At 42.9% G+C, this 22390-nt stretch overlaps 1 protein-coding gene across 1 annotated transcript in view; it reads left to right on the top strand.

The window, feature by feature from the left end:
* The window catches only part of TCERG1L (transcription elongation regulator 1 like), a 326897-nt gene that overhangs the window by 240013 nt on the left and 64494 nt on the right, over nucleotides 1-22390 (top strand). Inside the window, exon 9 of the mRNA XM_069753902.1 lies at nucleotides 17368-17437. Coding sequence (XP_069610003.1) covers nucleotides 17368-17437 — 70 coding nt within the window. The remainder of the gene's footprint in view (nucleotides 1-17367; nucleotides 17438-22390) is intronic.

Genomic DNA, 22390 nt, shown 5'->3' on the forward strand with positions numbered 1-22390 from the left:
CAGCCGGGACCAGCTGCTTCGAAAGCATCACCAAACCAGGGATTCAAGCTTCAGGAGGCTAATTTGCATATTCCAGGTGCCTTCTGGGAGAAGCGAAGTCTCCCTAAGCTAGAAGATCGTTGGGTACAGCCGGGACCAGCTGCTTCGAAAGCATCACCAAACCAGGGATTCAAGCTTCAGGAGGCTAATTTGCATATTCCAGGTGCCTTCTGGGAGAAGCGAAGTCTCCCTAAGCTAGAAGATCGTTGGGTACAGCCGGGACCAGCTGCTTCGAAAGCATCACCAAACCAGGGATTCAAGCTTCAGGAGGCTAATTTGCATATTCCAGGTGCCTTCTGGGAGAAGCGAAGTCTCCCTAAGCTAGAAGATCGTTGGGTACAGCCGGGACCAGCTGCTTCGAAAGCATCACCAAACCAGGGATTCAAGCTTCAGGAGGCTAATTTGCATATTCCAGGTGCCTTCTGGGAGAAGCGAAGTCTCCCTAAGCTAGAAGATCGTTGGGTACAGCCGGGACCAGCTGCTTCGAAAGCATCACCAAACCAGGGATTCAAGCTTCAGGAGGCTAATTTGCATATTCCAGGTGCCTTCTGGGAGAAGCGAAGTCTCCCTAAGCTAGAAGATCGTTGGGTACAGCCGGGACCAGCTGCTTCGAAAGCATCACCAAACCAGGGATTCAAGCTTCAGGAGGCTAATTTGCATATTCCAGGTGCCTTCTGGGAGAAGCGAAGTCTCCCTAAGCTAGAAGATCGTTGGGTACAGCCGGGACCAGCTGCTTCGAAAGCATCACCAAACCAGGGATTCAAGCTTCAGGAGGCTAATTTGCATATTCCAGGTGCCTTCTGGGAGAAGCGAAGTCTCCCTAAGCTAGAAGATCGTTGGGTACAGCCGGGACCAGCTGCTTCGAAAGCATCACCAAACCAGGGATTCAAGCTTCAGGAGGCTAATTTGCATATTCCAGGTGCCTTCTGGGAGAAGCGAAGTCTCCCTAAGCTAGAAGATCGTTGGGTACAGCCGGGACCAGCTGCTTCGAAAGCATCACCAAACCAGGGATTCAAGCTTCAGGAGGCTAATTTGCATATTCCAGGTGCCTTCTGGGAGAAGCGAAGTCTCCCTAAGCTAGAAGATCGTTGGGTACAGCCGGGACCAGCTGCTTCGAAAGCATCACCAAACCAGGGATTCAAGCTTCAGGAGGCTAATTTGCATATTCCAGGTGCCTTCTGGGAGAAGCGAAGTCTCCCTAAGCTAGAAGATCGTTGGGTACAGCCGGGACCAGCTGCTTCGAAAGCATCACCAAACCAGGGATTCAAGCTTCAGGAGGCTAATTTGCATATTCCAGGTGCCTTCTGGGAGAAGCGAAGTCTCCCTAAGCTAGAAGATCGTTGGGTACAGCCGGGACCAGCTGCTTCGAAAGCATCACCAAACCAGGGATTCAAGCTTCAGGAGGCTAATTTGCATATTCCAGGTGCCTTCTGGGAGAAGCGAAGTCTCCCTAAGCTAGAAGATCGTTGGGTACAGCCGGGACCAGCTGCTTCGAAAGCATCACCAAACCAGGGATTCAAGCTTCAGGAGGCTAATTTGCATATTCCAGGTGCCTTCTGGGAGAAGCGAAGTCTCCCTAAGCTAGAAGATCGTTGGGTACAGCCGGGACCAGCTGCTTCGAAAGCATCACCAAACCAGGGATTCAAGCTTCAGGAGGCTAATTTGCATATTCCAGGTGCCTTCTGGGAGAAGCGAAGTCTCCCTAAGCTAGAAGATCGTTGGGTACAGCCGGGACCAGCTGCTTCGAAAGCATCACCAAACCAGGGATTCAAGCTTCAGGAGGCTAATTTGCATATTCCAGGTGCCTTCTGGGAGAAGCGAAGTCTCCCTAAGCTAGAAGATCGTTGGGTACAGCCGGGACCAGCTGCTTCGAAAGCATCACCAAACCAGGGATTCAAGCTTCAGGAGGCTAATTTGCATATTCCAGGTGCCTTCTGGGAGAAGCGAAGTCTCCCTAAGCTAGAAGATCGTTGGGTACAGCCGGGACCAGCTGCTTCGAAAGCATCACCAAACCGCGCGCCTTACGGCGCGCGAATTTTTGCCTGTAGGACATTATTGCAAGAGAGCTTGGCTGAGTAGATTACACAAGAAGGAAAACACACAGCAAGTCAGCAGGATCTAGGAGCAACATGGCAGATGTGACAACCTACATGGTGAGCTGCAGCATGTGCTACATGTTCACAGATCGACCAGAAGAAGAATCCAATTTCACCTGTCAGAAGTGTAGACTAGTGGCCCTTTTAGAAGAAAAGGTGCGGGGTCTGGAAGAAAGAATAGCAACTTTGAAACTCATCAAAGAGAATGAAGACTTTCTAGACAGAACAGAAGCATCTCTACTGGTCACAGAAGGTGCAAAAAGTGTCAGAGAACCTCCAAAAGCAGATGAGTGGAAGCATGTGACCAAAAGAAGCAAGAAGACCATGGAGGAATCACCAACCACACAACTGAAGAACCGATATCAAATCTTTGTAGAGGATGAAGATGGCACACCTAAGAATGAAGCAATACCAGCAAGCAAAAAAGAAAAGGGCACACAGCAACAAGTGACAGCAAAAAGTACAGCCAAGAAGCAACGAAGAGTGGTGGTGGTGGGAGACTCACTACTGAGAGGCACCGAAGCAGCCATCTGCAGACCGGACATAACTGCAAGAGAAGTATGCTGCCTTCCAGGTGCGATGATCAAGGATGTGACCGATAGGATACCAAAGCTCTTCAGCTCCAAGGACGTCCACCCATTTCTTCTGATACATGTTGGCACCAATGACACGGCAAGGAAGGACCTACCGACAATCTGCAAGGACTTTGAAGAGTTGGGGAAGAAAGTAAAGGAACTGGATGCACAGGTAGTTTTTTCTTCTATCCTTCCAGTAGACGGGCATGGCACCAGGAGATGGAACAGGATCCTTGATGCAAACAACTGGCTAAGACGATGGTGCAGACAACAAGGATTTGGATTCCTGGACCACGGTGTGAATTACTGGTATGATGGACTCCTCGCCAGAGACGGACTACACCTCAACAAACCTGGGAAACACACATTCGCCAGAAGACTCGCTACACTCATCAGGAGGGCGTTAAACTAGAAGAAGAGGGGACGGGAAGAAAAACATTAGACTCGAACAAAGACGACCCAGGAAAACATACTCAGAAGGGAGGTAAGAACATTTCTAAAACAATCCACAGTGAGGAGATTGGAACAAAACAAAATCCTCTAAACTGCATGCTCGCAAACGCCAGAAGCCTGACAAACAAGATGGAAGAACTAGAAGCAGAAATATCTACAGGTAACTTTGACATAGTGGGAATAACCGAGACATGGTTAGATGAAAGCTATGACTGGGCAGTTAACTTACAGGGTTACAGTCTGTTTAGAAAGGATCGTAAAAATCGGAGAGGAGGAGGGGTTTGTCTCTATGTAAAGTCTTGTCTAAAGTCCACTTTAAGGGAGGATATTAGCGAAGGGAATGAGGATGTCGAGTCCATATGGGTTGAAATTCATGGAGGGAAAAATGGTAACAAAATTCTCATTGGGGTCTGTTACAAACCCCCAAATATAACAGAAAGCATGGAAAGTCTACTTCTAAAGCAGATAGATGAAGCTGCAACCCATAATGAGGTCCTGGTTATGGGGGACTTTAACTACCCGGATATTAACTGGGAAACAGAAACCTGTGAAACGCATAAAGGCAACAGGTTTCTGCTAATAACCAAGAAAAATTATCTTTCACAATTGGTGCAGAATCCAACCAGAGGAGCAGCACTTTTAGACCTAATACTATCTAATAGACCTGACAGAATAACAAATCTGCAGGTGGTTGGGCATTTAGGAAATAGCGACCACAATATTGTGCAGTTTCACCTGTCTTTCACTAGGGGGACTTGTCAGGGAGTCACAAAAACATTGAACTTTAGGAAGGCAAAGTTTGAACAGCTTAGAGATGCCCTTAATCTGGTAGACTGGGACAATATCCTCAGAAATGAAAATACAGATAATAAATGGGAAATGTTTAAGAACATCCTAAATAGGCAGTGTAAGCGGTTTATACCTTGTGGGAATAAAAGGACTAGAAATAGGAAAAACCCAATGTGGCTAAACAAAGAAGTAAGACAGGCAATTAACAGTAAAAAGAAAGCATTTGCACTACTAAAGCAGGATGGCACCATTGAAGCTCTAAAAAACTATAGGGAGAAAAATACTTTATCTAAAAAACTAATTAAAGCTGCCAAAAAGGAAACAGAGAAGCACATTGCTAAGGAGAGTAAAACTAATCCCAAACTGTTCTTCAACTATATCAATAGTAAAAGAATAAAAACTGAAAATGTAGGCCCCTTAAAAAATAGTGAGGAAAGAATGGTTGTAGATGACGAGGAAAAAGCTAACATATTAAACACCTTCTTCTCCACGGTATTCACGGTGGAAAATGAAATGCTAGGTGAAATCCCAAGAAACAATGAAAACCCTATATTAAGGGTCACCAATCTAACCCAAGAAGAGGTGCGAAACCGGCTAAATAAGATTAAAATAGATAAATCTCCGGGTCCGGATGGCATACACCCACGAGTACTAAGAGAACTAAGTAATGTAATAGATAAACCATTATTTCTTATTTTTAGTGACTCTATAGCGACAGGGTCTGTTCCGCAGGACTGGCGCATAGCAAATGTGGTGCCAATATTCAAAAAGGGCTCTAAAAGTGAACCTGGAAATTATAGGCCAGTAAGTCTAACCTCTATTGTTGGTAAAATATTTGAAGGGTTTCTGAGGGATGTTATTCTGGATTATCTCAATGAGAATAACTGTGTAACTCCATATCAGCATGGGTTTATGAGAAATCGCTCCTGTCAAACCAATCTAATCAGTTTTTATGAAGAGGTAAGCTATAGACTGGACCACGGTGAGTCATTGGACGTGGTATATCTCGATTTTTCCAAAGCGTTTGATACCGTGCCGCACAAGAGGTTGGTACACAAAATGAGAATGCTTGGTCTGGGGGAAAATGTGTGTAAATGGGTTAGTAACTGGCTTAGTGATAGAAAGCAGAGGGTGGTTATAAATGGTATAGTCTCTAACTGGGTCGCTGTGACCAGTGGGGTACCGCAGGGGTCGGTATTGGGACCTGTTCTCTTCAACATATTCATTAATGATCTGGTAGAAGGTTTACACAGTAAAATATCGATATTTGCAGATGATACAAAACTATGTAAAGCAGTTAATACAAGAGAAGATAGTATTCTGCTACAGATGGATCTGGATAAGTTGGAAACTTGGGCTGAAAGGTGGCAGATGAGGTTTAACAATGATAAATGTAAGGTTATACACATGGGAAGAGGGAATCAATATCACCATTACACACTGAACGGGAAACCACTGGGTAAATCTGACAGGGAGAAGGACTTGGGGATCCTAGTTAATGATAAACTTACCTGGAGCAGCCAGTGCCAGGCAGCAGCTGCCAAGGCAAACAGGATCATGGGGTGCATTAAAAGAGGTCTGGATACACATGATGAGAGCATTATACTGCCTCTGTACAAATCCCTAGTTAGACCGCACATGGAGTACTGTGTCCAGTTTTGGGCACCGGTGCTCAGGAAGGATATAATGGAACTAGAGAGAGTACAAAGGAGGGCAACAAAATTAATAAAGGGGATGGGAGAACTACAATACCCAGATAGATTAGCGAAATTAGGATTATTTAGTCTAGAAAAAAGACGACTGAGGGGCGATCTAATAACCATGTATAAGTATATAAGGGGACAATACAAATATCTCGCTGAGGATCTGTTTATACCAAGGAAGGTGACGGGCACAAGGGGGCATTCTTTGCGTCTGGAGGAGAGAAGGTTTTTCCACCAACATAGAAGAGGATTCTTTACTGTTAGGGCAGTGAGAATCTGGAATTGCTTGCCTGAGGAGGTGGTGATGGCGAACTCAGTCGAGGGGTTCAAGAGAGGCCTGGATGTCTTCCTGGAGCAGAACAATATTGTATCATACAATTATTAGGTTCTGTAGAAGGACGTAGATCTGGGGATTTATTATGATGGAATATAGGCTGAACTGGATGGACAAATGTCTTTTTTCGGCCTTACTAACTATGTTACTATGTTACTTGGGCTCTTCAAATACATCCTGATAATCAGACAAGAACTCTGGGACCTCAGAAGGGGTGGATGACGAAATCGACAAAAATGGAACATCACCATGTACCCCCTGACAACCCCAGCTGGATACCGACATGGAATTCCAATCCAATACTGGATTATGGGTTTGTAGCCATGGCAACCCCAACACAACCACATCATGCAGATTATGCAACACCAGAAAGCGAATAACTTCCTGATGTGCAGGAGCCATGCACATGGTCAGCTGGGCCCAGCATTGAGGTTTATTCTTGGCCAAAGGTGTAGCATCAATTCCTCTCAATGGAATAGGACACCGCAAAGGCTCCAAGAAAAACCCACAACGTTTAGCATAATCCAAATCCATCAGATTTAGGGCAGCGCCCGAATCCACAAACGCCATGACAGAAAACGACGACAAAGAGCATATCAAGGTAATGGACAGAAGGAATTTGGACTGTACAGTACCAATGACGGCAGACCTAGCGGACCGCTTAGTGCGCTTAGGACAATCAGAAATAGCATGAGTGGAATCACCACAGTAGAAACACAGACCATTCAGACGTCTGTATTCCTGCCGTTCAACTCTAGTCATAGTCCTATCGCACTGCATAGGCTCAGGTTTAACCTCAGGCAGTACCGCCAAATGGTGCACAGATTTACGCTCGCGCAAGCGTCGACCGATCTGAATGGCCAAAGACAAAGACTCTGTTGTGAATTCTGTGGCTGAGTTCACTTCTGTGGTCACAAGTGGTATTGCAGTCTCTGGGCTTCCTCCCTCAGGTGTTTTGGTGAGCTCGTTGGCTGCCTTGCTATTTAGCTCCACCTGAGTCTGTCTTCCTTGCTCCTTGTCAATGTTCCAGTGTTGGATCTGAGCTACTGCATCTTTCCTTGGGCCTGATGCTATGCTAGATAAGTGCTTCTAGTTTGTTTTCTGTTTTTTTCTGTCCAGCTTGCTATTAACTTTTGCTGGAAGCTCTGAGAAGCAAAGGGGTGCACCGCCGTGCTGTTAGTTCGGCACGGTGGGTCTTTTTGCCCCTTTGCGTGGTTTTCGTTTTAGGGTTTTTGGTAGACTGCATAGTTCTCTTTGCTATCCTCGCTCTGTCTAGAATATCGGGCCTCACTTTGCTGAATCTATTTCATTCCTACGTTTGTCTTTTCATCTTGCTAACAGTCATTATATGTGGGGGGCTGCCTATTCCTTTGGGGTATTTCTCTGAGGTAAGTCAGGCTTGTATTTCTATCTGCAGGCTAGTCAGCTCCTCAGGCAGTGTCGAGTTGCATAGGTAGTTATAGGCGCAATCCACTGCTGCTTATAGTTGTGTGAGGATAGATCAGGTACTGCAGTCTACAGAGATTCCACGTCTCAGAGCTCGTCCTATTGTTTTTGGTTATTGCCAGATCTCTGTATGTGCGCTGATTACTGCACGCTGTGTTGCCTGATTGCCAGCCATAACAGTACAAGGAGCCACTCCAATGATTTCCAATAGAGGGAAAAAAAAAATCCTGACATCATTTTTTTTTCTTAGCTCTGTCTTCAGTCTTTTTTTTCCCCTAGACATTAGAGTGCTTCAGGACACAGCTGTGGACATGGATATTCAGGCTCTGTGCTCCTCAATGGATAATCTCGTTGTAAATGTACAAAAGATTCAAGATACTATTGATCAGAAATCGATGCTAGAACCAAGAATTCCGATTCCTGATTTGTTTTTTGGTGACAGAACTAAGTTCCTGAGCTTCAGAAATAATTGTAAGCTATTTTTGGCCTTGAAACCTCATTCTTCTGGTAATCCTATTCAACAGGTTTTGATTATTATTTCTTTTTTGCGCGGCGACCCACAGGACTGGGCGTTTTCTCTTGCACCAGGAGATTCTGCATTGAGTAATGTTGATGCATTTTTCCAGGCGCTGGGATTGCTTTACGATGAGCCTAATTCAGTGGATCAAGCTGAGAAAAATCTGCTGGCTTTATGCCAGGGTCAGGATGATGTAGAAGTATATTGTCAGAAATTTAGGAAATGGTCAGTACTCACTCTGTGGAATGAATCTGCACTAGCGGCTTTGTTCAGAAAGGGTCTCTCTGAAGCTCTTAAGGATGTAATGGTGGGATTTCCTATGCCTGCTGGTTTGAATGAGTCTATGTCCTTGGCCATTCAGATCGGTCGTCGCTTGCGCGAGCGTAAATCTGTGCACCATCTGGCGGTATTGTCTGAGAGTAAGCCTGAGCCTATGCAGTGCGACAGGACTATGACTAAAGTAGAACGGCACGAACACAGACGTCTGAACAGACTGTGTTTCTATTGTGGTGATTCTACTCATGCTATTTCTAATTGTCCTAAACGCACTAGGCGGTTCGATAGCTCTGCCGTTATTGGTACTGTACAGTCCAAATTCCTTTTGTCCATTACCTTAATGTGCTCTTTGACATCATATTCTGTCATGGCTGCCCTGAATCTGATGGATTTGGATTATGCTAAACGTTGTGGATTTTTCTTGGAGCCTTTGCGGTGTCCTATTCCGTTGAGAGGAATTGATGCTACACCTTTGGCCAAGAATAAGCCTCAGTACTGGGCCCAGCTGACCATGTGCATGGCTCCTGCACATCAGGAAGTTATTCGCTTTCTGGTACTGCATAATTTGCATGATGTGGTCGTGTTGGGGTTGCCATGGCTACAAACCCATAATCCAGTATTGGATTGGAACTCTATGTCGGTAACCAGCTGGGGTTGTCAGGGAGTACATGGTGATGTTCCATTTTTGTCTATTTCGTCATCCATTCCTTCTGACATCCCAGAGTTCTTGTCGGACTTTCAGGATGTATTTGAAGAGTCCAAGTCTGATGCCCTACCTCCGCATAGGAATTGTGATTGTGCTATCGATTTGATTCCTGGTAGTAAATTCCCTAAGGGTCGTTTATTTAATTTGTCCGTACCTGAACACACCGCTATGCGCAGTTATGTGAAGGAGTCCCTGGAGAAGGGACATATTCGCCCATCGTCGTCACCATTGGGAGCAGGGTTCTTTTTTGTAGCCAAGAAGGATGGTTCGCTAAGACCGTGTATTGATTACCGCCTTCTTAATAAGATCACTGTTAAGTTTCAGTATCCCTTGCCATTGATATCTGACTTGTTTGCTCGGATTAAGGGGGCTAGTTGGTTTACTAAGATTGATCTTCGTGGTGCGTATAATCTGGTGAGAATCAGGCAGGGAGATGAATGGAAAACGGCATTTAATACGCCCGAGGGTCATTTTGAGTATCTGGTGATGCCGTTCGGACTTGCCAATGCTCCATCTGTTTTTCAGTCTTTTATGCATGACATTTTCCGTGAGTATCTGGATAAATTCTTGATTGTTTACTTGGATGACATTTTGATCTTCTCAGATGATTGGGAGTCTCATGTGAAGCAAGTCAGAATGGTTTTCCAGGTACTGCGTGCTAATTCCTTGTTCGTGAAGGGATCAAAGTGTCTCTTCGGTGTGCAGAAAGTTTCATTTTTGGGGTTCATCTTTTCCCCTTCTACTATCGAGATGGATCCGGTTAAGGTTCAGGCCATCCAGGATTGGACTCAGCCGACATCTCTGAAAAGTCTGCAGAAATTCCTGGGCTTTGCTAATTTTTATCGTCGCTTCATCTGTAATTTTTCTAGCATTGCCAGACCATTGACCGATTTGACCAAGAAGGGTGCTGATTTGGTTAATTGGTCTTCTGCTGCCGTGGAAGCTTTTCAGGAGTTGAAGCGTCGTTTTTGCTGTGCCCCTGTGTTGTGTCAACCTGATGTTTCTCTTCCGTTCCAGGTCGAGGTTGATGCTTCTGAGATTGGTGCAGGGGCGGTTTTGTCACAGAGAGGTTCTGATTGCTCAGTGTTCAAACCATGTGCTTTCTTTTCCAGGAAATTTTCTGCTGCTGAGCGTAATTATGATGTGGGCAACCGAGAGTTGCTGGCCATGAAGTGGGCATTCGAGGAGTGGCGTCATTGGCTTGAGGGTGCTAAGCATCGCGTGGTGGTTTTGACTGATCATAAGAACCTTACTTATCTTGAGTCTGCCAAGCGCTTGAATCCTAGACAGGCCCGTTGGTCGTTATTTTTTGCTCGTTTTGATTTTGTGATTTCATACCTTCCGGGCTCTAAAAATGTGAAGGCGGATGCTCTGTCTAGGAGTTTTGTGCCCGACTCTCCGGGGTTATCTGAGCCGGCGAGTATCCTCAAGGAAGGAGTCATTGTGTCTGCCATCTCCCCTGATTTGCGGAGAGTGTTGCAGAAATTTCAGGCTAATAAACCTGATCGTTGTCCGGCCGAGAAACTGTTCGTCCCTGATAGGTGGACTAGTAAAGTTATCTCTGAACTTCATTGTTCGGTGCTGGCCGGTCATCCAGGAATCTTTGGTACCAGGGAGTTGGTTGCTAGATCCTTCTGGTGGCCATCTCTGTCACGGGATGTGCGTGCTTTTGTGCAGTCCTGTGGAATTTGTGCTAGGGCTAAGCCCTGCTGTTCACGTGCCAGTGGGTTGCTTTTGCCCTTGCCGGTCCCGAAGAGGCCTTGGACACATATTTCGATGGATTTCATTTCTGACCTTCCCGTTTCTCAAAAAATGTCGGTCATTTGGGTGGTCTGTGATCGCTTTTCTAAAATGGTCCATCTGGTGCCCTTGGTTAAATTGCCTTCCTCCTCTGATTTGGTGCCTTTGTTCTTTCAGCATGTGGTTCGTTTACATGGCATTCCTGAGAATATTGTTTCTGACAGAGGTTCCCAGTTTGTCTCGAGGTTCTGGCGAGCCTTTTGTGGTAGGATGGGCATTGACCTATCTTTTTCCTCGGCCTTCCATCCTCAGACTAATGGCCAGACCGAACGAACCAATCAGACCTTGGAAACATATCTGAGATGTTTTGTTTCCGCTGACCAGGATGATTGGGTGTCATTTTTGCCGTTGGCTGAGTTCGCCCTTAATAATCGGGCCAGCTCGGCTACCTTGGTCTCTCCATTTTTCTGCAATTCTGGGTTCCATCATCGTTTCTCTTCAGGACAGGTTGAGTCTTCGGACTGTCCTGGTGTGGATTCTGTGGTGGACAGGTTGCAGCAGATCTGGACTCAGGTAGTGGACAATTTGACCTTGTCCCAGGAGAAGGCTCAGCTTTTCGCTAATCGCAGACGCCGTGTGGGACCCCGACTTCGTGTTGGGGATCTGGTTTGGTTATCTTCTCGTCATATTCCTATGAAGGTTTCCTCTCCTAAATTTAAACCTCGTTTTATTGGTCCGTATAGGATTTCTGAGATTCTCAATCCGGTGTCTTTTCGTCTGACCCTCCCAGACTCCTTTTCCATACATAATGTATTCCATAGGTCGTTGTTGAGGAGATACGTGGCACCTATGGTTCCATCTGTGGAGCCTCCTGCCCCTGTTTTGGTGGAGGGGGAATTGGAGTATATTGTGGAGAAGATTTTGGATTCTCGTGTCTCTAGACGGAAACTCCAGTATCTGGTCAAATGGAAGGGTTATGCTCAGGAAGATAATTCCTGGGTTTTTGCCTCTGATGTCCATGCCCCAGATCTTGTTCGTGCCTTTCATGTGGCTCATCCTGGTCGGCCTGGGGGTTCTGGTGAGGGTTCGGTGACCCCTCCTCAAGGGGGGGGTACTGTTGTGAATTCTGTGGCTGAGTTCACTTCTGTGGTCACAAGTGGTATTGCAGTCTCTGGGCTTCCTCCCTCAGGTGTTTTGGTGAGCTCGTTGGCTGCCTTGCTATTTAGCTCCACCTGAGTCTGTCTTCCTTGCTCCTTGTCAATGTTCCAGTGTTGGATCTGAGCTACTGCATCTTTCCTTGGGCCTGCTGCTCTGCTAGATAAGTGCTTCTAGTTTGTTTTCTGTTTTTTCTGTCCAGCTTGCTATTAACTTTTGCTGGAAGCTCTGAGAAGCAAAGGGGTGCACCGCCGTGCTGTTAGTTCGGCACGGTGGGTCTTTTTGCCCCTTTGCGTGGTTTTCGTTTTAGGGTTTTTTGTAGACTGCATAGTTCTCTTTGCTATCCTCGCTCTGTCTAGAATATCGGGCCTCACTTTGCTGAATCTATTTCATTCCTACGTTTGTCTTTTCATCTTGCTAACAGTCATTATATGTGGGGGGCTGCCTATTCCTTTGGGGTATTTCTCTGAGGTAAGTCAGGCTTGTATTTCTATCTGCAGGCTAGTCAGCTCCTCAGGCAGTGTCGAGTTGCATAGGTAGTTATAGGCGCAATCCACTGCTGCTTATAGTTGTGTGAGGATAGATCAGGTACTGCAGTCTACAGAGATTCCACGTCTCAGAGCTCGTCCTATTGTTTTTGGTTATTGCCAGATCTCTGTATGTGCGCTGATTACTGCACGCTGTGTTGCCTGATTGCCAGCCATAACAAGACTCATTCAAACCAGCAGGCATAGGAAATCCCACCATGACATCCTTAAGAGCCTCAGAGAGACCCTTTCTGAACAAAGCTGCCAGCGCAGATTCATTCCACTGAGTGAGTACTGACCATTTCCTAAATTTCTGACAATATACTTCTATATCATCCTGACCCTGGCACAAAGCCAGCAAATTTTTCTCAGCCTGATCCACTGAATTAGGCTCATCGTACAGCAATCCGAGCGCCAGGAAAAACGCATCGACACTACTCAATGCAGGGTCTCCTGGCGCAAGAGAAAATGCCCAGTCTTGAGGGTCGCCGCGCAAAAAAGAAATAATAATCAAAACCTGTTGAATAGGATTACCAGAAGAATGAGGTTTCAAGGCCAGAAATAGCTTACAATTATTTTTGAAACTTAGAAACTTAGTTCTATCTCCAAAAAACAAATCAGGAATAGGAATTCTTGGTTCTAACATAGATTTCTGATCAATAGTATCTTGAATTTTTTGTACATTTATAACGAGATTATCCATTGAAGAGCACAGACCCTGAATATCCATGTCCACACCTGTGTCCAGAATCACCCAAATGTCTAGGGGAAAAAAAAAAGTGAACACAGAGCAGAGAAAAAAAAAAAAAAATGATGTCAGAACTTTTTCTTTCCCTCTATTGAGAATCATTAGTTAGGCTCCTTGTACTGTTATGTTTGCTAATGACAGGTGTTATGAAGGCAATCCAGAAACACAGTGTGCTTAGCGATCAGAGCGCACACAGTGATCTGACAAATACCCAAAAATACAAGAACGAGCTCTGAGACGTGGAAACTCTGTAGACTGCACACCTGATCCTATCCTAAACACAACTAAATGCGGCTGTGGATTGCGCCTAACAACTACCTAGGCAACTCGGCACAGCCTAAGAAACTAGCTAGCCTGAAGATAGAAAAATAGGCCTGACTTGCCCCAGAGAAATTCCCCAAAGGAAAAGGCAGCCCCCCACATATAATGACTGTGAGTAAGATGAAAAGACAAAACATAGGGATGAAATAGATTCAGCAAAGTGGGGCCCGATATTCTAGGACAGAGCGAGGACAGTAAAGCGAACTTTGCAGTCTACAAAAAACCCTAAAGCAAAACCACGCAAAGGGGGCAAAAAAAACCCCACCGTGCCGAACTAACGGCACGGCGGTACACCCTTTGCGTCTCAGAGCTTCCAGCAAAACAAAAGACAAGCTGGACAGAAAAAAAGCAACAAAAAAGCAAAAAGCACTTAGCTATACAGAGCAGCAGGTCACAGGAACAACAGGAGAAGCTCAGATCCAACACTGAAACATTGACAAGGAGCAAGGATAGCAGCATCAGGCGGAGTTAAGTAATGAAGCAGTTAACGAGCTCACCAGAACACCTGAGGGAGGAAGCTCAGAAGCTGCAGTACCACTTGTGACCACAGGAGTGAATTTAGCCACAGAATTCACAACAGATAGGTGTCAGAATTGACGCCTCTCCATTATTAATCTGGCTTAATGTCACCTTACAATAGCAAGGTGACATTAACCCTTCATTACCCCATATCCCACCTCTACACGGGAATGGGAAAAGAGTGGCCAAGTGCCAGAATAGGCGCATCTTCCAGATGTGCCTTTTCTGGGGTGGCTGGGGACAGATGTTTTTAGCCAGGGGGGGCAATAACCATGGACCCTCTCCAGGCTATTAATATCTGCCCTCAGTCACTGGCTTCACTACTCTGGCGGAGAAAATTGCGCGGGAGCCCACTCCATTTTTTTCCGCGATTTAACCCTTAAATTTAAGAGCTAGAGCGCCGAAATTTTGCATATACGCACTACTAACATTAGTAGTGTGGAATATGCAAAAAAAGGGGGATATGACATGGTTTACTGTATGTAAACCATGTCTCATATCATGTCGGGTTTTGGCAGGAGAAATGAAAAGCCGGTAATTGAATTACCGGCTTTTCTGCTATATCGCCCTGAAGTAAATATATAAAAAAAAACATTGACTTGCATTGGGTTTCGAGTTTCGGCTGATCCCCGACCCCAACTTTTCATTTGGATCGGCCAATTTTTACTCGACCCGACTTTTGAGAAAGTCGGGTTTCGTGAAACCCGATTTGACCTGAAAAAATGAAAAGTCGCTCAACCCTAATGAAGACTTCTTAAAGGAGCACTCCCATCAAAGTTTTTTATCCTCTTAATGTATTGCAATCATCAGATCATATAGCACTGTGTAGATACAATTATTCATTTTGCCTTTCTACCCATCTAATTTTTCTCTTTTCTGTGCTCTATGTAGAAACAGGAAGTCTCTTTTCCCTGCATGAGTCATCCCCCTCTTCAGCTCGTGACCCAGCTGCTCCCTCCTCCTCCCTGCCAGGAACTTTAGCAGTGATGGTTCATGCACAGCAAATATACTTCCTGAATCTACATAAAGCTTAGAAGGATTCAGCTAGTCAGTTTTTAATCATGTGATGTCATAGACCTAATGAAAAAGAGAAGAATTACCTGAGTAGAAAGACAAAATGAGCAATTGTAAATTCACAGTGCTGCATGATGACTGCATGACTAATGACTGATGACTAATATGATGACTGCATTATTTTAAGAGGATAAAAAACTTTGATGGGATTGCTTCTTTAATTAAACTACAACTGGTGTTTGCAGTACAGGCAAAGCGAAGTTCTACATTTCCAGGAACATCCCCAACCTAGACTCTCCTCCCTATTAATACCCTTAATGGTCTGCCTGTTTCTGCCCCTGCTGTTGTGTGATGCCATAATTGCTGTACTTCAGAAATACTGGTGTCATTTTAATGCCCACTTCGGGCCTGATATGCAGTAATAATGCCCCATGTGTACCCTTTAAAAGATAAAATCTTCCAATGCTCTAATGCACCCTTATAGAATAACAGAATTATAGAATATTAGAGTTGGAAGATACCTCCATGGTCCAGTCCCCTGCTCAATGCAGGATTCACTAAACTGTCTTAGACAGGTGTCTGTCCCGCCTCTGTGTGAAGACTTCCATTGAAGGAGAACTCACCACCCCTCATGGCAGCCTGTTCCACTCATTGATTACCCTCACTGTCAAAATTGTTTCTAATATCTAATCTGTATCTTCTTCCTTTCAATTCATTCCATTGCTCCTCATGTGCACAGGTGCAAATGAGAATAATGATGATCCCTCTACACTGTGACCTCCCTTCAGATATTTGTAGACCGCTATTAAGTCTCCTCTTAGCCTTCTGTTTTGCAAGCTAAACATTCCCAAATCCTTTAATCGTTCCTCGTAGGACATACTTTGCAGTCCGCTCACCATCTTGGTAGCTCTTCTCTAAAACTGATCCAGTTTTTTAATGTTTTTTTTTTTTTAAATGTGGTGCCCAGAACTGGAAACAGTATTCCATGTGAGGCCTGACCAAGGAGGAGTAGAGGGGGATAATTACTTCACATGACCTAGACTCTATGCTTCTCTTAATACATCCTAGAACCGTGTTTGCCTTTTTTGCTACTTTATCACACTGTTGACTCATATGCAGTCTGTGATCTATTAGTATACCCAAGTCTTTTTCACACATGCTGTTGCTTAGTTCTATTCCTCCCATTCTGTAGAGGTAATTTCAATTTTTCTTGCCCAGATGTAGAATCATATATAGTTAAGAGTTGTACTTGCCCGGGGATCTGCGCGGCTGTCCTCAAAGTACTTCCTCTGCCCCATAGTTATATTACTGTGCACATCTTCCTGAGTCATCTTACAAGGCTTATTAAAGAGTTGAACATTGAATTATAGCGCAGTTACCTGTAATAGATGGCAGTAAAAAGACAGTATTCTTTCTCCCGAATGATTGCTAGTTGCCATTTTTAACACTGCATAGACTGTCAAACGCTCAACTCCAGCTGGTAGCCTCCTAAAGGAGAAACAATATTCCCCCTCTTGTATTGCATTAATGGCCACTCGCCCAGCCAACCAATATCTTTCTCTATACTACCGAGGGGCAAGAACCCAGAAAAAAGATAGTGCCTACTCCTTTTAGAGAAGACACTGATTTGGCTACTATTCATGAGATCCGTAACAGCCATCATGCAAAGTTCGTTAAAGGATCATACAGCGACTTGTAGATATCAATGACCACTAAATAACTCTAGAGAGACAGATTTTTCCTTCTAGCGTGGTTCAATGCATAATTATTACCTGAATAATATATTATGAAAATACTTAGAGACTATAATTAATTGATCCAGATTTAAAAAAAAAAAATGAATGCAATATTTGGAACCACCACTACACTGGACGTTTTATAATTATGCCAACCTCGTCTGAAAATGTACATTCATTGGATCGGATTTGGCGGAGATACAAATGAAGTACGTGAATGGGCCAGGTCCAACATAGTGGAAGCTTATGATATTTTAGCATCTCCCTTGTGTCTTACAGAGGGGATTCCCAAGTGATAAAAATGAACTACGGTGTCCTTTATCTTAATAGAGCATTTCCCTCAGAAATAATGAGATAAGAAAACAAGCTCTTCAGTCCGGCCAACGATCTGATAGAAAAGGAAACACTCTGCCAGGAGTCTAAATCAATTTGAGCACGTGGATCTACTCCAACATCTCCGAACGAAAAATAGCAATGTAGTCCTAATAGCTAAATATTAGTTCATTAAGCATTTTATGTTCAGCTCAGAGATTGGGAATTAGTCCATTGTTTTCACACGAAGACACTTGGCTTCCGGGACGGAATATAACATTCTCATTATAGGAGTGTTTGGGGTATTTAAGCATTCTGATTACTGTGGTTTTAAAGTAACTTTTCTCCTGGTCTCCACCAGCTGGCAAGAAAGATGGACTTGTCGCAGAAGATGTTAGCGATGAACACAGCTCCAAAATTAAGAGGAATAAGTAAGTACATTATACGTGACAACAAGACTTGATATGTTCTCTGTGTGCCGAAAATGCACTGTAGGTGCCAAGTGCACTAATGCAGAGAATTTACCATCGTACTTGCAACTGTTTTATTGCTTTTTGTTTTTTTTTGTATAAATTTTGTGCCAAAATTGCTTTAAATCATTGTGTGCACCAAAATTGTTTATGCTGTGTTTCGAAAAGTTGGAAAAATAGAAGTGGTAACATTTGGAGGAGGCATGTTCTCCATGTTTGTGAGAAATGAATTGTTATCACATTTTTTTGTGTTAATCTCCAGTAAGATGACCTATCAACACATAATCATTTTTAGCCTTAATCTTTGCACCCCCCATTCTGGTGAATTCCCTTCAGCACCAGACATTTCCTCATGGCTGTGCCTGGTACTAAAAATCACAGCAATTCTATTTAAGTCACATTCATGAGTCGGACCTTCACATTTTAGATATTGATGGCCGATACCATGAATATGCTATCAATATTACAATAATCTCAAAAACACTTTTTAAAGTGGATGTGTCACCAGTTTGCACAACAAAGACAGGTTGCATCATTAAATAGATATCAAAGACCTGATAGTACTTATTAAGATCATATATGTCAGTATGGCTGCATAATCCTCTTTAAAAAGTGTAAATTCTACAATGCCTATCTTGCCTCAGTGTCCCTCCTCCCTGCTGCTGCTGAAAATCTCACACTGCTCAGTGCAAGCTGCAGCTGTCAGATAAGTGGGTGGAAACTGAATATACTTGCACTCATGAGCTCTCTCACTCTTTAGCAGGACTCATAAAATGCTCATTAGCATATCAGAATTACGTAGCCATACTGACATTGATATTCAATGCTATTACATCAGCCTCATCAGGTACTAGAGATCTATTTATTAACGTATGCAGTATGCATTATGCATTATGAATTTTGGTAGAAGATCGACTTGAAAGTTTATCCAATATGTGTTAATAAGTACTGTTCTTAGGAATATAGCTCATGTCTGTTTCCGTCTATGTTAATGTCTGTTTCATGTCTTGATCTCACTTGAGCACCACCGATCCCCATCATTCAGCTGATCAGCAGGCTGCAGGCAGTCAGAGCCCCACCAGTCAAATATGGATATCCATCACTTAAAGAAGACAAGTTGTTATAAATATTTTATAAGTATCAGTAGAAGATATAGATGATACATTTTATGATTTAACTCTACTATCGCCAATTTACAATTCTTAAGATTATTTTTCAAGCTTAAAGGGAACCTGTCACTCCCCCACTGCCGGTGGGCTTAGCTCACCTTCCATTTTGGGGGTAACAGATTCCCTTTAATATTATTATCTAATTGTATCATGCAATCTGCTGTGATTAAACTTTAAAATTGTTTCTTTATTTTAATTACTATTTCCTATTGCCCCAAATGTTTCTGCCATCTTTAAGGTTCACGAATAACCCTGCCATTTTGTTTGCAGTCATACTTAGCATCTTCTCACTGACTGGCTCAAAAAAAAAAAAAAAATATATATATATATATATATGTATTTTTTATTTTTTTATTTTTTTAAATATCCACATTCTAAAAATTTTAGGTAATTTTCCAAGCAAAATCCTAAAATTCACAGTAGAAACTAAACAAGTGATTAAGGCTGCGGGTACGACGTATCCAAAAACACTCATATAAACTGGAAAAGGCTGGGTCTACTGCCAGAGCTCCTGTGATATCAACAATTATGATTTTCTAAATATATTTTAGACACTGTGGTTGTAGTGGAAATAGTTCATGTAATGGCTCAGTTTAATTCTACCAGTTAAAAAGAATCTGCCACCAGGTTTTTGCTCCCCCATTTGAGAGCAGCATATGTAGGAACAAATACCCTGATTCCAGTGATGAGTCACTTACTGGGCTGTTTGCTGTAGTTTTGATAAAATCACAGTTTTCTCTGCTGCAGATCCTACAGTTCTATGAATGCTGAGCTCTCTATAACCCCGCCCATAACACAGATTGGCTTCTTTCTGCCTGTGTACAGCGTGTAAAGAAAGCTGCCAATCAGTGGTGGAGGCGGGGTTATACAGATCTCATGAATATGTTTGCCCATTTGGCAGCAGGTTTACGTGTCCACTAATGATAATCTCCTGCTAATAAAACAGTGATTTTATCAAAACTGCAGCAAGCAGCCCAGTACGGTAAGTGGCACATCACTGGAATCAGAGTCTCTGTCTTTATATCTTTATAATATTCTGCTCTCAGATATTATTCTGCTCTGGTGATAGATTCCCTTTAAATATTCTTTGTTTCAATTTTTATTTTATCTGGATGCAATTAAGTACATGTAAAGTCACACATCACAAATATGTGATTTTTCATTCGTATTGTCATCCACATGCCCACAGTATGTCAGTTTTTACTTCCATATGACATCCATTTCATATATCCACAATTTAAAATATAATAATTGGCCAACTAGTTTCCAAAATAAATAATTGCAATAAATCTGTGAAAAAAATACATAATATACAGACAGTAACCTTTATGGGATCCATTATTTCAGCATCCATTGACTTTTATAATGGGCAAATGTGATCTTAAAAACGGATAAAAGTAGAGCATGCTTTATTTTTTTTTTATAAGAAGGACATCCGTACAATGTCACATTCCTAACTTTAGAACATGTGCATTATTTAGACTTTTGTTTTGATTCTAGAATTCTGTAATATGAACCTCCCATTTCCAAGACTTCTCTCGTGTTGCACCAGGTTTCCGTAATGCACTACCAAAGACAATCCTATTAATTCTCAGTATCTACAGATTTAAGTGTACTCTAAAAACAAATTTATTTAAACTGGGCTATAACCTGACCTCACTAATCTAAGTATTGCCCGTTCTCCCTTCCATGCATTCAGTAGCACTTTATGTCTGTAATTGTACAGACACTGGCTGGTGACCGATTCATGCAGCGCTATTTGAATACTCTATATATTATACTGACGGCTGGACCTTACACAAGAAACACTTTTAATTTCCAACTTTCATGTCTCCACTATTTCCTCATAGATAGTTTGCAAATAGGACCTTCACTCCTCTTGGTATTCGTTCCACTATATGTTGCTCTGTAATGTCTTCTCTTGTTTGTACAAGTTCCCTCTGAATTACGTCAGAGCTCTAAAAATGAAAAAAAAAATATTGTTATTATAGAATTGTTTGCACCCATTTTCACTTTCTGCCCAGAAAGATCAGAAGGAGTATTATGGAGATTTAAAAGTTAGGATTAGATAAAAAAAAGAGTTGAGTCCAAATAAAACTGGAGGATAGAAGGACTATTCTCTTCCGCGTTCCTTCAGAAATGGAGTTTGAATATAATGCATGTTTATGGTCACTAGTTAGCTGTTCTGTTGGCAGAATATTTTCATATATTGTACATATTTTGCTTTCCTTTATTAATTTTTCATATTCCATTCATGTATTTGTCATTAAGCTTGTGAGTGTGTGAATGCATTTAGGTCAACAGGTCAATGAGGCAGCAGAGACATGAACCACCAGGTAGAAAGCATAGGAAACACTATAACTGCCAAACATTGCAGCTGGCAGGTGTAATATTTCCTATTTTTGCCTGTCAGGTGGCTTATTTGAACATGATTTTTCCTTTTTTTGCTGGGGTTTTTTTGCTGGCATTTATCACCTATCCATACAAGTAGTTTAGGTAATGAATGTCTGATCCCTGGGACCCCAACCAATTGCAAGAACTGGGGAGCCGAGTTCCATTGTTCTTCGTTGCCGTCAAAATAGGTTGCGATGCACATTGTTACCTTATTCAATGTCTGTGAGATTAAGAAATATTTTTGAGACCAGTGCTCTGCTTTCTCTTTAACCTTATTCACTTGTGTGTCCGTACTACTCCGTTCTATCTACAACTGCAGGGAGGAGGAACAAGAAGTCAGATCCCCCTTTCTAGTGATTGTTGGGGATCCAAGGAATCAGACACTGTACTTAGATGATAAGATCAACCGCTCTACTTTGGACTATCACTTTTTACAAGAAGATTCCCCCAGTGATAACATTTTCTTCCACCTCTAGAATCTTAAAGGGTATATCTGGGAGTTAACAAAAAATAAAAAAATGTACCTAAGCACTAACAGGCAGGTAATTGCAATTACTTACTTCCCTGGCACAGAGGGATCACAGACCGCTCCTGCCGGGGATTCAGCTGCCTTTGCTGATGTGATGGGGTGGGACTTCCGAGGTCATTTTGATTGACAGCCTGCTCCCCCAGTTAGGCAGTGGGGAGATGGGTGTCAATCAGAATAAACTCAGAAGTTCTACCCCATCGACAGACCGGACAGGAAAAGAAGCCTTCGCTGTGTAGACCTGACATCAGCAGAAGCTTCTCAATCCCCGGCAGGAGTGGTCTGTGATCTCTCCCTGCCAGGGAACAATGGCGCCGGGCACAACAGTCAGGTAAGTTGCAATTATCTTAACGACTCCAGAGCACATATTTAAACAAAGAAAAAAAGGGTAATTTTACACTAAATAGTAGAAAAAAGCCACAACGCCTACAAAAGAGGCAACCCACTCCATATTAACACTATAAACAGGAGAACCAGGAGTATAATAGGTATATAAATTTATTACAAATACAGGGTATAAATATACATACAGTAAGTGACGTAAGATGATAGTATATAAGCAGAGAACACAATATAAAGTGTTTGTTTGTTTTTTGTGCTCCCGCACACTGGGTGGATACTGGTTTCCCGTGTTTCCATCCTTTCTTGCACTTTATATTGTGTTCTCTGCTTATGTACTATCATCTTACGTCACTTACTGTATGTATATTTATACCCTGTATTTGTAATAAATTTATATACCTATTATACTCCTGGTTCTCCTGTTTGTAAAGTTGCAATTATCTGCCTGTTAGTGCTTAGGTAATTTTTTTAAATTTTTGTAAA

The sequence above is a fragment of the Ranitomeya imitator genome, chromosome 2, assembly GCF_032444005.1.
Source record: "Ranitomeya imitator isolate aRanImi1 chromosome 2, aRanImi1.pri, whole genome shotgun sequence".
Classification (NCBI taxonomy): domain Eukaryota; kingdom Metazoa; phylum Chordata; class Amphibia; order Anura; family Dendrobatidae; genus Ranitomeya; species Ranitomeya imitator.